The sequence below is a fragment of the Lissotriton helveticus genome, chromosome 4_1 (assembly GCF_964261635.1).
Source record: "Lissotriton helveticus chromosome 4_1, aLisHel1.1, whole genome shotgun sequence".
NCBI classification, from domain to species: domain Eukaryota; kingdom Metazoa; phylum Chordata; class Amphibia; order Caudata; family Salamandridae; genus Lissotriton; species Lissotriton helveticus.
Window position 1 is genome coordinate 580,856,974 of NC_136063.1, and position 14,041 is coordinate 580,871,014.

At 45.0% G+C, this 14,041-nt stretch overlaps 1 protein-coding gene across 1 annotated transcript in view; it reads left to right on the forward strand.

Annotated features, from left to right (window-relative positions):
* The window catches only part of LOC144828755 (COP9 signalosome complex subunit 5), a 194,641-nt gene that overhangs the window by 24,522 nt on the left and 156,078 nt on the right, over positions 1-14,041 (forward strand). The window contains exon 2 of the mRNA XM_078687200.1: positions 6,541-6,775. Coding sequence (XP_078543326.1) covers positions 6,541-6,775 — 235 coding nt within the window. The remainder of the gene's footprint in view (positions 1-6,540; positions 6,776-14,041) is intronic.

Below are 14,041 nucleotides of genomic sequence, written 5' to 3' on the forward strand. Positions count from 1 at the left end.
CGACCATCGCCAGACTCTGAGGGGAGGCCGAATCTCTTCAGCACTGACAGACACCAGCGGAGTTAAAGTAAGCTGGGTCTTCATCGGGTGGAGGGCGAAGGCGACGCTTAAAGAGACAGCGCTTCCCAGAGTGTCTTCAGAACTCTGAGGGGAGTAAACGTTAGCAGCATTATTCCTCCCACCTGAACTAGAAACTGCCTCAAGAAACTTAAGTACTGTCTTCACTGGAATTAGTGACAAGGGATTAACGAATTGTAAGGGGAGGTGTTGGAGGTGAGAGAGTGGGGGGCTCAGTTTAAAAAGTACCAGTCTTAGGGAGCTGGGTCTTCCGGTTCAAGAGAAGGAGTAGCAGCAGTATCCCATAGTACAGCATAAGTGTATACTGGCCCTGCCAAGTCGCCCTTCTAGAATGAGGGAGTGTCAACAGGAATCAACTAAAGTGTGATGGTAATTTTACTCATTCTCTTCCAGTGAGGCAACAGTGTGAACTATTGAAGTATTGTATACCAAGAATAATAAGAGCCCTTGACCCTGCACGCGTAGGTGTAAAGTATCAAGTGGTTATCCTTCAGGAAACCCCAGTCTTGAGAGAACCTCTTACTCTGGTATTGTATTGCCTTATTTAAGAACAAGGTCAAGAAGAACTAATTGTATGTTTTCACCTGATTGAACTGCAAAGAGGAAAGATTGTTCACTTTATTAATGTGAAGGGTAATAAGTGTTTTGATCTGCATTAATTTAAAAAGGTGATGTACTGATGTAACGAGAGAACTAACAAAGCAAAGAGAACAAAATCTATTTTTATAAAGTACAAACCTTATTTTTCTAAAAAGAAGGTGTAGTGTCATTTTTGGTATGGATGGGCTCTGAGTTCCTGAAAGGTTACGCAAGCTTTACACGCATATTCCTTGGAGCAGCCTTAGCAATTTGCACACGTTACCCACTTGTTGACTAGAATAACCCTAGGTCTAACACCTGGCAGACTCCGAGGTTAAGCACCTATCACGACGATGGACAGCTAGATATTATGGAGAGGGCGGCAGGCCCGGCAGGGCGTTTGCTGACAAAATCAAAGGGTCCTGGGCACACAAGAGTGTAATGCAGGCTATTGAGGGTCAGGATGGTAGACATTGTGACACTGCCAGTATTCTTGCAACGTTTGTGCAGTACTACACAGATATGTATGGGGCTAGACAGACGGCGGATGAGGAGGAGATAGCTCAATATTTAGAGGATATTTCCTTGGTGTGGCTCTCCAAAGGGCAACAGGACTTTTTAATGCACCCGATTACAGTTGGTGAAATCCGGGATGCAATTAGTGCCCTGCCTAATCGTAAAGCCACGGGCACGGATGGGCTCCCTGCGGAGTTTTTTAAAGAATATGTGGATCTGTTGGTGCCCCAGCTACATCTCATGTTTGAAGAAGCCTACGAACAACGAATGCTGCCTAGCACACTGCGGGAGGCACTCATTGTGATGCTATTAAAACCGGGAAAGTCCTCTGACAGGTGTGAGTCCTACCGTCCTTTATCCTGAATGAATACAGATGTTAAAATACTGGCTAAAGTGCTAGCTACGTGGCTGCAGTTGCTATTACTGGTCATGGTCCTGCCAGATCAGTCGGGGTTTGTCCCAGCTCGCTCTACAGCTCATAACCTGCATACGCTGTTTGCGGTTCTGCACCTTCTCGAGCCTACTCTGCCGGCTGCGGCAGTCCTTTTGGACGCCGCGAAGGCTTTCGATTCTGTCTCCTGATGCTACATGTTTGCTGTGCTACATTGTATGGGGGTCCCCTATATCTACACTAACTGGATTAAGTTGCTCTATGAAAATCCTGTAGCTAGGGTAAGAATAAATGGTAGAACGTCTGCCCAATTCGGCGAGGTACGCGGCAAGGCTGTCCACTGTCGCCTATACTTTTTACTCTAGTGTTGGAACCCCTGGCCTGCATCTTGCGACATTGGCATGCTAAGACGGCGCTACGATCCCTTCAAAGGCCGTTGGCAGTATCTATGTACGCTGACTATATGGTTTTGTTTGTGCGGGAGCCTGCAATATACTTAGAACAGCTTATTAGGGAATACCTCCGCTTCGAGCGGCACTCTGGTTTGGGGATAAATTGGGATAAGTCAGTGATACTCTCCTTGACGGATTCCACGCAGCGCTTTGATCTGGAATTTCCGCTACAGTGGAGTGGCGAGCCTATTAAGTACTTAGGGGTGTGGGTGCACAGGGATCCGCAATGTGTACTCAGCGAGAACTATGGCACTGCGATCACACGGCGGAAGAACAGGTGGCCCGTTGGATACAACTGCCATTGACCTTTGGCGGATCGTGTAGCCCTGTTAAAAATGGTAGTTTTACCTACATTTTTATACTTATTCGCTACCATCCCTATAGTGTTAAAACCCACCTTTTTTTACCACGCTCCGCGGCATATTGATCACTCTGGTTTGGGGAGGGAAAAATCCATGTGTAAAATGGGATGTTATTACGCGCCCCTATGAGTTTGGAGGCTTTAAGGTTCCTGATATAAATCTATATTATTTATGTGCGCAAGCCCAATATGCGTTTTATTGGCAGAATGCACCTCCATATACGCCGCACGTGGCGGTTGAGGCTGGGGCAGTCCGGCCGGTTCCCTTACAGGCGATGATTGTCAATAGCACATCTGTCTATGAGAAAGGTGAGATAGCTACAGTACACTGCACGACGCAGGCATGGAGAGAGCTGGGGAAACGTGCAGCGCGGCTGCCATTATATGTCCCGTCCATGCCGCTTCTGCACCATGAAGGGATATCTGTATCTGTTGATCCAGGCCCACTCAAGATATTGCATGAGGCAGGGATACACACGATGGGGAATCTCTACATTGCTGGCAAATTTATTGATCTGCTAACTTTTGTGGGTGGAGATGGTAGGCCCATTATGGCGACATTTATCTACAGCCGCTTAAGAGCTGCGATACGGGCATTGTATCCTGGGTTTCCTGATGAACCCCTACTTTGACAGCGCTACAGCTAATGTGTTCCTCCCCCCTTAGAAATAAAATGATTACCAGGTTAATAGCGCTTCTCAGGCTGATGAAGCGACCGTGGCATTGGGGCCTCTGGGACGTTGGAACGAGATATTACCAAAGCCACTCACTGAAGAGGAATGGGAGGCATGCTGCAGATTAACAGGTCAATATGCATCCAATGGTAATCTAAGGTTAATTAATTACAAGTATCTGCACCAAATGTATTATACGCAGCTACAGCTTCACAAGTATGAGCTTCGGATCTCGTCCTGCTGCATGCGTTGTGGGGTAGAGGGTGCTGACTTTTGCCATCTAGTATGGCAATGTCCGAAAATGTCAACCTTCTGGGTAGAGGTTACAAAAGTGTTGGGGGAAATGGTTGGCAAACCAATACATGGTCTGTCTCCTGGGTAATGTGTTGACGTTAAAATCTGCCACTCGAAAGCTGGTTGCAGGGTCTCTATTCACTGGGATGGTAGACCTGCACCCCGGATGGTGCAGTAGCTGAAAGATATGGCCTATAGTCGGGACCAACTGCTCTGTTATGAGGAGGAACTGCCGCAGGCCTCGCGGCCTCGAGACATTTGGGGCCCCTTCACTAGTTAAGTCTTGGCTTATTCTCCAGATGATTTATGTTGTACTGGCCTACACTATCTCCTGCCATAGCTGTATGATTTGTAATCTCAATCTATGCTATTAAGAAGTAACTGATTATACTATCACTGCTGTGCATTGCGATTATGAAAACTTCTAAATATAAGTTCTACGGTCAGCGCTTCCCTCTTGTTGCATGTGACCCCCCCCTAGAGCATAGCCAAGTACTTGTATCCTTGTACTGCTCGCACTTTTTGGACCAATTTTTTTTTTTTTTACCTTTTTTGTTGAGCCACTCTAAGGAGAGCATCTTTACTAGCTCGCTCTTCTTCCTTTTGCCAGTTGTTTTAGTGTTTACAGCTAGACTTTGTCTCTCCCGTGAGTACTCGCTATCCGTAAACAGGGCTTTAATTCTTGTTTTTATCTAGTCTCATTAGCTATGCATTCAAAGACCGAAGTCCAATGTCAGGCTTTTTATTCCGAGGGAACTTGGTGTTTAATTTTGCTGAATTCAAAGTGAGAGAATTTATGTAACAATCAATCATGCTGAGTACCTAGGACAGGCTGTAGGATGTAATCTTTTCTAGCGCACAACAAAAATGATCTGTGCTGATACTTCAGAATACATCAGAACGGGAACAGTAGAAATAAAGCACATTTTTGTTTGTAATTCTGAACTCTGGTGGAAACAGATATTTTAATGTGATCAAAACAAATCCATACACTAGGTGATGACATTTCCAAACATAATGTGTGCGCAGTAAAAATGTATATCTATGCAAATGTAATAGCCATTTTCAATAGGAAATGAGTTGTCTGTAATATCCGTGCCCTATCACAGCATGCATACTCCACACTACAGGCCATATGTGTCAAGCAAAATTGAGATCGCAAACGCCGAAATTCACAGAATTTCAGAGTTTGCAATCGCAATTCTGCTAAATGGTATGTATGAAGGCAAATCTGCGTGCAAAATAAGGAATCGCAAAATTTGCGATTCCTTATTTTGCGATTGCATTTAAGGAATCGCAAGTTTTGCGGTTCCTTAAATGCAATGTAAGAAGCACCAAAAAAGTGCAATTTGGCCTTCAGGAATCGCAAATTACCACTAACTTCAAGTTGTTGGTAATTAGCGATTTTCTTTGAAAAAGTCACTTTTTTGCATTTTTCAAAGTGCAATGTGAAGCACATACATGCCCTTAGGGCAGGTATGTGCGCCACATGTGCACCCATGCTTACTTCAGGGGTGCAACAGGGTGTCCATGTGACACCCTTGAAATTGCATTCTCAATTTGCGATTCTCTAATTGCAAATTGAGAATGTCTTCCCATTCATTCCTATGGGCCTCAAGGCCCATAGGAATGAATGGGGAGGTAGTCCTTAATTGCGAATCGCAATTTGAGATTCGCAATTAATGAATATGTAGGATTCGCAAAATTTATTGCAAATCCTACATACATCGCATTTTGCGATTCGCAAAAAATCGCTATTTGAGAATCGCAAAAGAGGATTTTGATACATATGGCCCTTAGTCACTCCACTTTACACTACTCCGCTCTAACACACACTGCTCCACTTTATGCAATGCCACTCCACGTAATCCCACTCCACAGTAAGACACTCTGACACAGCTTGCCACTCCACACCCCTCCTCTCTACCCCACTCTATTCTACCTCACTCCACCTCAATCCAATATACCCAACTCTATTTCCCTCCAATCTACCCCTCTCCACTCTCTACCATTCCAATCTACCATACTCTAATCCACCCAATCTACTCCAGTCTAATGTACCCTACTCCTCTCTAATCCACCCCACTCCTCTCTTATATACCCCCATTCTACTCTACTCCAATCCAATCTACCCCACTCTACTCCACTCGATTTTACCCTACTCCATTGCACCCAAATCTCCCCTACTCCAATCCACCCAGTCGACCCCACCCTACTCTACTATACCCCAATTTGCCACGCTCCAATCTACCCACTCCACTTAATTTCAATCTATACCACTCTAGCCCACTCCAATCTACCCACCCCAGCCCAATCTACTCCATTCCAATCTACCCTACTCTAATGCTCCCAGTCTACCCCACTCCACCTCACTGCACCCCACACAATCTACCTCAATTCACCGAACTCTTCCCCAATCTGTCCCATTTTAATCTATCCCAGTATACCGAACTCCACTCTACCCCTATTTACTGAATTCCTATCTAACGCAGTTTACCCAAATCTACTTATGTCTACCACAATTCACCCAAATCTAGCCCACTCCACTCTTCCCCACTCTGACGGTAATCTACCCCACAGCATTCCATATCTACCTTACACAAAACTACCCCACTCCACTCCATTGTACCCCACTCTACACCAGTGCAATCTACCCTACCTCACTCTACCCCAATATACCCACTACAATCTACCATACGCCACTCCAAACCAATCTTCCCCAATCTATCCCATCTGCACCACAATAATGTACCGTACTTCGCTCTTTCCCAATCTACCCCACTCTACTGTAAAACAATCTACCCCACTCCTTGCTACCCCAATCTGCTCCACTCCATGCTACTCTAAACCAATTTACCCCACTCCACTTTACTCCAGTCTACCTCGCTCCACGCTACTCCAATCTACACTGCTCCACACCACACCATTAACATTTAGTCATGCTGAACAGTAGCCATACTAGTGTACAACATGGCTAAAACACATTGCCAAAACCAATAGCTTACGCATAGACACGACCTATTGGCTTTGTCAGTGCTTGTTCTTTAGTACAAGCAAAGAGCGGGACATCCGGCACACTTACGTGGCTGAAGAGGTTATGTGGACTGTGTATTGTCTTTTTGTTCAGAATATGATAAATATTTTCAGAAGTGGCTTTATTTCCACAATTACATCTTTGCTTCCGGTCTCTTGTAGCCATCATTACTTCAAGTATTGCAAAATCTCGGCGCTTGCCCTTCTGAAGATGGTGATGCATGCTCGTTCTGGAGGCAGTCTCGAAGTCATGGGGCTAATGCTTGGAAAGGTGGACGGTGAAACCATGATAATTATGGACAGCTTTGCCTTACCAGTGGAAGGAACAGAGACCAGAGTCAATGCGCAGGCAGCAGCCTACGAGTACATGGCGGCATATATCGAAAATGCAAAGCAGGTACTGTCAGCAAGCCACCTTTGTGACAAATAAGTATGTGTAGATAACAATGCGAAAATAGTAAGCTTCATTCTGACCTAAATCCTGCATGTGCTCTAGCACTAACCTGTAACTACAGGCTTGGGGAACTCCAGAATGCGGTTCAGTATTTATTTTCGCCCAGTACTTGAAAATGTACATGCATTAGATTTTAATGAATAATGTGCCCTATAATCAGATCACTTTTTTTTTTTTAGAGCAACTGCACAATGGCAGAGAATAGCATTAAGAGCTAAAACATTTCCTCACTGGCTATTAATGTGTGTAATGCCTTTCTGTGACTTGTTGTTCAATGTACTCTTGTTTTATACAACACTGTCCTTTTTGTTTTAAGGACAAAGTCAAGGGCTGTGGTCGCATGATTTTGCTTGGTCAACATTTTCTACTTTCCCTTTTTTAAAATGAAATATTCAGGCCATCCAAATCTACCTAGCACTGCTGGGCTTCAATATAATTACGTTATGAAACCTAAAACCTCTAAAATATGTCAGCTATGTCCCCCCCGGGCTCCATAACATACCCCAAATCCATGCCCATCTTCATTAGAGCATGACCGTGGAAATGTTATGGTGTTACTAGTGACCATAATGGTTCTTGAATCTGCCACTGCTGTTAAAAAACACAACAAAAACAGTGCACATGCAAAAAATGTGTTTGTCAGGCAGGTGCGATGCAGTTCTCAAACTCCAAAGCCATAGTGAGAATCTCAAAGTCTTGGCCAGTCAAGATATAATTCATGTTTGAAAATACACTACTTGAATCAGTTGTTGATCTTATTTGTACATATAGCATTATAAGTAAACCTTTTTACCCAGTCTTAGACATATTGTATCTGTAAATAGCACCAAAAAAAGTAAAGGTTGATGCGAAATAGAATAATGTACCCATGGTTAGCAGCACTCTTATTAGGTTTTGCTGTGCTGTTGTGCAAATATTATTCTTATAATGAGAATATGCTACTTTCAGGATCTTTCTTTAGTACGCATCTGCTCCCTTCCTTCCATTGAACAATGTTTTACATTTTGTTAAATTTAGTATCGATGACCGTACATAGGTAATAAATGCAATGCCTATCTGTGCTAGTAGCAGTTTGTCATCATTAGTTGCATCAGTGTATTAATCTGGGCAGTGTATTAATCTGGGTGGTGATGCCAACACATAACAAGGAACCTAACCTATCACTAGATAAAGAAACCCAAAAGGTTTGTAGGAGATGTGCCATTAGCATCTTTTCATCAGAGTATGTGGTTTTCTTCTCTTTCAAATTGCAGTTTTGAACTCTTGGAACAAGTCGGTAGCACATTTGTTGGGCTTTAGGGAGGTCCAATGAAGGGGTCCCACCAGGTAGAAGTCTGAGCTTCAAGGTGCCGTAATGGTTTAGGTGTAGTCAGAGGGTTATGACTGGTAGATCTAAGGTTAAAAGTTGGTAGATGAGTCTGATAAGTTGTTGGAGATGTAACTAGATAGTAGGTTGTTTATTGCTATGAATACTAATGCTAGTATTTTGCATAGGGTCCTGTTTTGAGCTGGGCAGTCCGATGTCAGCAAACTGAAATAGGATGTGCTAGGTGGGTTAAATAGAGTCTGAGGAGCAACATTTAAAACCTAGTCAAAAGGTGCGTAGGAGTAATTGGGGATTTCGACCTAAAAACTCTTCGATTAGTTCAGTCTACTGAAGACGTGTGAGTTAATTAGTGTTTTATCTGTCTTGGAGGATACGAGTGAGCAGGTTTTGTGTATGTTAAGCAGTTGACCGCATGCTATGGAAACTGCACTGAACACAGATGTTTCAACTTCATTGAGTCTGAAGGAAGGAGGACAGGGTTGGCTCGAGGGGTGGGTTCAGTTGTGGAGGGGAAGTTTAAAACTTCGATTTTGTATGATGTTTATCAGAGGGTGTAGTGCTATCTAATGATGTATGGTTGGGAAGCAAGAAGATGTGTTACTGGACGTGAGATGTAAAGGTGTGGAACTAGAAAATGTGTGGGTGGCCTACATGAAGGTAATATGAGAAATGAAAGGAGGAGATCATGTCACCAAGAGAAATTGGCACATAAAATCCGCTGCAGTGAATGCCTACTTTTTAACTTTTCATGCAGATTATTAATAAAACTGGAAAAAGTTGTTCGACAAATAAAAATACTTTTCTTATGTAAATTCAACTTACCGTAGCTAGAGTGGTTAACACATATATGTGCATATATGAGAATTGTTTTATGTTATGTTATGTTAAATAGACTTCTATAGCGCACATCTACCCGTTGGTGTCTTGGTGTTTGCTGAACATAAACATGTTGAGACGGGGACTGCTAGTTGTTAAACAACCATATCTTTAGCTTTTTTCTAAAAGCAAGCAGGGAGGAGATGGCCCATTGGCATAGCTCCTTCCTCCCCAGTTCACTTTTGCTGAATCTAGCGGTGGTGACCATTCTAGCACCGGCCATCCGAAGATGTGTGTGTGGAGTGTACCAGTTTAAAAGCTTTCATAGAAATTCCAGCCCTCCCCTGTGCAGGGCTTTATGGGCCAGGCAGAGTGCTTTGAATTTGATTCGCTTTTGTTTCAAAATCCTTTTATTGATTTTAAACCAGTACAAAAGAACATTTTTGTAGTTGCAACATGTAAAGTTTACAGGCCAAGAGTTTCAGATATCCAAAAAGTACACACAGCTTGTTTTCGAGGTCTCAACCTAATTTAAAGACTTACGTTTGTGTCCCTATCTAAACACTCTATACATTGCATTGCGCCATATATTAAGTTTTCCCTGATGTGGGACAGTTGCTGATGTGCACGTGTGCACCTTACCCAAACATTGAACTATAAAGAAATAAAAAAAAAAACAAGCATGAACAAAGCATGTGCATCATGGTGGTCATGTTATGTCTCAGGCCAAATTGTGGGGTGGTTCGGAGGGCAGGGCTTGAATCCCTCTCACCTTATGTCTGCTTGCTGGGAGCCCCCAGTCTGTTAGATGTGGAAGAGGTGAAGAGCTCTCAGCCTGGGGCCACATCCAAACAAGGGCAGGCCCTCTGACAAGTATTCCACCAGTGGGGACCAAATATACTCAACCCCCTTTCTTGACCCATCTGCTATGCCTGTCAAACGTGCCATTGCGTGAGGGATGGGGCCTCTGCCTTTTTCCAAGCTGCAGCTATTGCCATCTTGTCTGCAGCGACGCAGAGCCACATGATGGAGCGACCCCCATACGTTTGATGTTTCAGGGTAGGGGTCCCTGATCCCCACGAGGGTATGGTCTACGGTGTCCGGAATGGGGTACCCTAGTTTCAGTTTAATCTGAGACCGTATCTCCTTCCAGAATGGCTGAATAGAGGGGCAGTCCTACCAGATGTAACAAAAGTCTCCCAAGAGCCCACAGCCCCTCCAGCATTTGTCTGTAGTGTTGGGAAATATTGTGTGTAGCTTTTTGGGGTGCAGGTACCAGTCCTACATAATTTTATAGTAGGCGTCTCTCAAGAACATAGAGCGGTTGTATTTGGCAATGTCTTTGTATAGGAAGCCCCATTGTTTCTCGCCTAGGGGGCTGGAGAGGATACAGTCCCAGAATTTTCAGTGTATCTGGGTTGACTGTGGGCTCAGCGCCCGAATGAGGGAGTACAGGAAGGAAATGGCCCCCTTGGTGGTTGCCCCTGACTGTGTGAATTTCTCAATTGGGAGCAGATCCCTGGTCGCGGCCAGCCGCACCTGGGGGTGCTGCACCCAATGTTTGAGCTGTATGTAAGGGTAGCCTTCTGTAGGTTGCAGCTGGAATGTTTTTACACACTCCTCGAAAGTTAAGAGTTCCCCTTTTTTGTGTAGGTCAGATATAAGACATCCCCCTGCCTACCACTCCTTAAATGGACCCTCCTGAAGTGCTGGGGTAAGCTCTGGATTAAAGTGAATGGGGGTGTAAGGGGATGGAAAGGTTGTCAGGGGCAGACTTCTTGTAAGGATGTCCCAGGCCTGGAGGGCGGTAGCCATGGGGGTGCTGAGGTAAGTATTTGGGGGCCTATCCTGCTTCTTTTTCCACAGAAAATCCCAAATGGTCCTGCCTGTTATCTGTCGGTCCATATGGAAATAGTGTTGCTCAGACTTTCTGAGGGACCATTCCGTAATTACTCTAAGTTGGGCAGCTCTATAGTGCCCCAAGAAGTCCGGGATGGCCAAGCCTTCCTCCGTTCGCGGCCTAATTAATACTCTGTGAGATAAATGGGCCTTTGTCCCTGCCATATAGATTTGGTAGTCCTCTTTTTCAGTTCTATAAATAATTCCCTGTCTATCGGTAAGCCTTGAAAAAGATATAGTGGCCTTGGTAGGACATTCATTTTGATGGTATTGACTTTCCCTGTCCATCAGGTAAAGGTAGATCTCCACCTACTGAAGTCGGCTTTAAGCTGTCGCAACAAGGGAGGGTAATTGGCCTTATAAAGGTTGGCTAATTTAGGGGTGCGCCTGACACCCAAATATGTAATTTCTTTGCATGTGCAGCAGAAAGGGGAGGTCTGCTTTATCTTCCCCCATCACCTCCCGGGTCAGAGTAAGGTTGAGCAAAAATAACTTTGATAGGTTCACCTTCAAACCTGAGGCTGTTACAAAGCAATTGATCTCCGCTTGTATGGCCGGCAGTGAGTTCAGCGGGTCAGTGATGGGGAGCAGTACGTCGTCCGCAAAGAGGGAGATCTTGTGCTCGTCTGTACCAAATGTTACCTCTCGTATGTCTGGTTGTAACCCTGATCGGTTCTGCCAAAGGTTCTATGCTTAGGGCGAAGAGCAGGGGGGATAGTGGGCAGCCCTGTCTTGTTCCCTGCAAGAGATTAAGAAGTCTGAGGCCACCCGTTCACTAGGACCTGGGAGAGTGGTAGTTGGCCCGCATATGCCTTTCTTCTGCACCTTCTCTATGATGTGACCTATTCTCTGCAGATTGTCGTGGGTCTGCTGACCCTTGATAAACCCTGATTGGTCAGCATCTATTAGAGATGGTAAAACATATTCAAGGCAGCTGGCCAGTGTTTTAGAATATAACTTCACGTTGAGGTTTAAAAGTGCGATAGGTTGATATGAGGCGCATGCTTACGTGTCTTTCCCTGGTTTAGGAATAATGGTAACCAGAGCCTCCCCGTGGTAGCTGTTACCCTCTGGGCGGTTGCTAGGTCATTAAAAAGGGTCACCAGATGGGGAGTCAGCTCAGGTGCAAATGTACGGTAGAATTGCACATATAGCCCGCCCTCTGAACCTCCTCCCAGGAGATGGGGCGACTAATTTCCCCATTGGTAGGGGCCGAGACATGCGGTAGGTTAAGAGACCCGAGATATCTCTTGGGTTTGGGCCTCTAGCGAATCATGGTCTAAAGGGTGCCATAGAATTTCCCGAATGCGTTTGCTTTTCCCTCCTCGCTGAGAAGGGAGACCCCAGTGTCATCCACTATTTGTTTGGTATATTCTTTTTCCTGTTTTGCCCTACGCTGACGTGCCCCTTAAACCACCAACCCCCCAACCACCACAGCCTACTTCGAGCACCCGCGGGGGGCTTGTTATGTGCCGCTCACTTCCTTCCCCGGGTATCGGAGCGCAGTTACAGTGCCTGTGGTCGTACTCCGGCGGGGTCTGCCATTTCAGAGTCTATCGATGTGCAGGCCTCACTGCTTCCGGCTCCTGATGGCAGTCATCTGGCATCGAACGGGGATGCCAAACCCCACTCCGGTGTTCCCGCTTCTCAGTCCTTCCCCTCTGGTTAGTGTCAGCGTAATTTTAGGCACTGCTATCAATCCTTCCACAGGGCCTGGGACGGAGCCGATCAGATTCACGTCCAAGCGTCCATGATGGTTGGCCACGCCCCTTGATTCGCTTTTGAATTGTGAGCCAGTGGAGTTTTCGAACTACCAAAGAGATCGATTGGAATTTGGGAATGTAGTAAATCAATCTAGCTGCTGCATTTTGAACAGATTGAAGTTTCCTGAGCAGTCTTTCCTGAAGGTTCATGAACAGTCTATTGCAAAAGTCTAGTTTTGAGAAGACTAATGCTGAGACCACAGTTTTCCTGGTATTTTTAGGAATGAAAGGAAAGCAATTTCTCAACATTCTAATTGTGAAGAATGAAGAAGAGACTACCATAGATACTTTGGCTTCATATTTGAGCTTATCGTCCATAACGAAGCCCAGGTTTTTAGCTTTCATCACAGGTGAGGGAGGCGGTCCCAGGCTGTCAGGCCATTGAACAGGAGACCATGCCGGAATGAGATTGCCAAAGAGTATAACCTCAATTTTACTTGAATTTAGTTCTAAGCAATATCTGCTCATCCAGCCGCTTATGGCCACCATGCAGTCGTGTAATCTTAAAGAGCCAGAGACATCTTTATCCACTGCTGACACCACCAGCTGGGTGTCATCAGCATTGGAGGTGGGACTTAGGTTGACATTTTTAATCAAGGAGGCTAATTCTGAGACAAGTATATTAAATAAGGTTGGGCTCAATGAAGAGCCCTGGGGACCCCTCAAGGTAGTGGAAAAGGTAAGGATTTAAAATAGCCCAAATTCTGAGTTTGAGCTTTTCCATAAAGAAAGGATGACAGTAATGCAAGGGCCTTATCTTTAACTCCTGTGGCGTTCAGACAGAGGACCAGAAGCCCATGGTCCACAGTATCGAACGCTGCCGTTAGGTCCAACAAGTTGAGGGATGCTGACCCCCACCTCCCCCCCCCCCCCCCCCAATTATCCAGAGAAGTTCTTATTTCTTCAGTAGTTTTTATCAATGCAGTCTCAATACTGTGGTCTCCTTTAAATCCAAACTTACTGGGTCTAATTGATGATTCTCAAGAATATATATTTAAATGTACACATAGGTGTATGTAATATTAATTAAAAACAAAAACAAAAGACACAAGCTCTGATAACATCTAGGCTGGACTATGCCAATGCTCCTTATATAGGCCTCCCCGACTACCTACTAGGCCGCTTGCTGGTGGTACAGAATGCGGCAGCTTGGGCCGTCCTGCTGGTTGATGCTAGTACGCATATGACTCCCCTCCTGACATCTCTGCACTGGCTTCCTGTGCGAAAAATGGTGATTATTAAGACTTTGGTGTTAGTCTTTAAAGCACTTCATAATGGTAGAGCACCCTACATCAGGCCAAGAATACAGCCAAACACTCCTGTTAGAACCCTGCGATCCTCAATGCAGAAGCTGTTGGTCGTGCCAAAATTTGCACGCACTCGGCTGGGCGGGCGCTCGTTCCA